Raw genomic sequence first — 2810 nt, forward strand, 5'->3', positions numbered from 1 at the left:
CACAAAAAAAAGACTGCCAGGCTTGGAAGTCCACTTGGTGGCAGTGGGTTTGGTTTGCTGCTGTGGGACTCAGCCAGACCGGCAGTATCCGGTGCTCTCCGGAGGGTGGGGGGGCCGGGGTGAGCAATGTGAGGGGACCAGATGCCCTGGGAAGAGGAGAGGGAGGCTCACAGGACGAGAAATGTGTGGCACAAGGTTTGGGGGATGAGCTGCTCCGGGGAAGCTGAGGGCAGAGCCCACTGGGTGTGTGGAGCCCAGTGGGGCAGGGTGAGCGTGTTGGAGAGGCAGACTGCAGGCAGAGTCTGGGTTTGGTCACCCAGGCCCCTTGCAGCCCTGAGGGAGCCCAGGCGGGGCTGCCTGCCTCGGCTCAACCCCACCACCTCCCTCTGCGCCTCTTCAGGGGATGAGTGGCTGGTTCAGAAGGTGAAGGTGGAGGATGAGGATGAGGAGGCTCAGGAAGAGCTCTCCTTCCTCCCCGGCTTTCTGCCCACACCTGACCTGAGACCTTTGGCCACCTCGTACAAGCTGGAGCCGGGGGCGCCAGGTGGGCTCCTGCTGTCCGGGTGGGCCCCGGTGCCCGAGAAACCCTTCGGCTGCGGGGAGTGTGAGCTTCGCTTCCGAGACCGGCTGACCCTGGGGCTGCACCAGCGGCTGCACCGCGGCGAGGGCCCGCGCGCTTGTCCCTACTGCGGCCGACGCTTCGCGCAGCGCGTGCACCTGCTGCTGCACCAGCGTAGCCACGGCGGCGCAAGGCCCTTCGCGTGCCCAGAGTGCGACAAGCGCTTCAGCAAGAAGGCGCACCTGACCCGCCACCTCCGCACGCACACCGGGGAGCGGCCTTTCCCGTGTGCAGAGTGCGGGAAGCGCTTCCGCCAGAAGATCCACCTGGGCGCGCACCAGAAGACACACTCCGGCGAGCGGCCCTTTCCGTGCGCCGAGTGCGGGAAGAGCTTCCGCAAAAAGACGCACCTGGTCCGCCACCAGCGCATCCACACGGGCGAGCGGCCCTTTTCGTGCGCACACTGCTCGCGCAGCTTCACGCACCGGCAGCACCTGGCGCGGCACCAGCGGGTGCATGAGGCCCGGCCCCTTGGCACCCCAGGCCCGGGCTGCGTCTCCACTGCGCCGCCCAGGGCCGGCCCCGACCACGTCGCCCCCGGGCAGCACCTGGCACAGCACCGGCGGGGACACTCGAGCGAGCGGCCTTTCGCCTGCACGCAGTGCGGCCGCCGCTTCCGCTCCCGGCCCAACCTGGCGGCGCACGCCAGGGCCCACAGTGGCGCCAGGCCCTTCACCTGCGCGCAGTGTGGCCGCTGTTTCGGCCGCAAGTCGCATCTGGGCCGCCACCAAGCAGTGCACACGGGCAGCCGGCCCCACTCCTGCGCCGTCTGCTCTCGAAGCTTCAGTTCCAAAACTAACTTGGTCCGCCACCAGGCCACCCACACGGGCTCGCGCCCCTTCACCTGTGCGCACTGCGCCAAGAGCTTCAGCCGCAAGACACACCTGCTGCGGCACCAGCGCATCCACGTGGATGCAACCCCCCACGAAGTTTCCAGCTCTGCCTTTGCCTAGCCTGCTGCCAGCAAGGGGGCGCCTTGCCCTCCCTCATTCTGAATCTCCTCTTTTCCCATGCTCCTCCCCCTTTGCACCTAGTGGGGACACGGTGCCCTGCAGACGTTTGAACATTCTACGATGTGGCACCACGAGTGTGAACATCCCTGGGAGCAGCTCAGGCCAGGTTCTTGGAAGAACCCCTCCCCAAGGCCCCAGGTACCCTTTAAGAAGGCAGGGAAATGCTCTGCCAAGGCAGGCTGGACTTCTGTTATTCCACACACACCCCTCCCCTGGGGAAAGGGTTCGCTAGGTATTTGAAGTTTATTAAAGGCAAACACAGAAGGCCCTGAGTTCTACTGGTCAGCATGAAAGTCTCTCTCCCTGTCCCATTCCACCCCCACCCCCAACACACACAATTGCCACCTGCGTGGCAGCCTGAGGACACCCTGCATTTGATGGTAGAGCCGCCACCTTCACATTGCCTTCTTCACACACAGCGGGTGCCTGCGCTTCTCTGTCTGGGCATGCTAACCCTGACTGACAAAGTTTGGTGGCATGCAGGGTGAACCTTCATTGCCCCAGCCTCCATTTCTCCTCTAGGAGTCCTGGTGGTGTGTGGTCATCAGCTGGGCTGCTAACCACAGATCAGCAGTGAGAACCCACCAGCCACTCCATGGGAGAAGGACCAGGCTTTCTATTCCCATGAATAGGTATAGTCTTGGAAACCAGTCCTGCCCTGTCCTACAGGGTCCCTATGAGTCCGAGTGACTTTTTTTTTTTTCCCTCTGCGAAAATTAGAGTCTGGTCTTGCTGAGGGCCAGGGCCCCTCCCATTTCCAAGGTCCCAATCCCCAGAGATGAACAACCTCAGGCAGTGTTTCTGGGCACCTGCGAGCTGAGCACTGAGCGCAGGAGAAAGGGCGAGATCACCACTCTCTAAAGACTTCCAGGCTCCCAATTCTACCTGACAAGTCTGGGTAGGCCAGAGGATGGACACTGGTACAGATAGGAACTGGAAATGCAGGAAATCCAGGACCAGTGATGAGAGTGGTGATACCTGGAGGGTAGAGGGAGGGTGGGTTGGAAAGGGGGAATCGATTATAAGGATCTACATATAACCTCCTCCCTGGGGGACAGACAACAGAAAAGTGGGTGAAGGGAGTTGTTAGACAGTACAAGATATGACAAAATAATAATTTATAAATTATCAAGGGTTCACGAGGGATGGGGTAACGGGGAGGGGATAAAATGAGGAGC

General features: G+C 61.6%; 1 protein-coding gene across 1 annotated transcript in view; it reads left to right on the plus strand.

The window, feature by feature from the left end:
* The window catches only part of ZNF467 (zinc finger protein 467), a 6874-nt gene extending 4663 nt beyond the window's left edge, over positions 1–2211 (plus strand). Inside the window, exon 4 of the mRNA XM_045288641.1 lies at positions 401–2211. Within this exon, the coding sequence (XP_045144576.1) occupies positions 401–1572 (1172 nt within the window). The 3' untranslated portion in view covers positions 1573–2211. The remainder of the gene's footprint in view (positions 1–400) is intronic.
* Positions 2212–2810: the final 599 nt, after the last annotated feature.

The sequence above is a fragment of the Echinops telfairi genome, unplaced genomic scaffold (genome assembly GCF_000313985.2).
Source record: "Echinops telfairi isolate 266 unplaced genomic scaffold, ASM31398v2 ScPeMD7_23;HRSCAF=83, whole genome shotgun sequence".
NCBI lineage: Eukaryota > Metazoa > Chordata > Mammalia > Afrosoricida > Tenrecidae > Echinops > Echinops telfairi.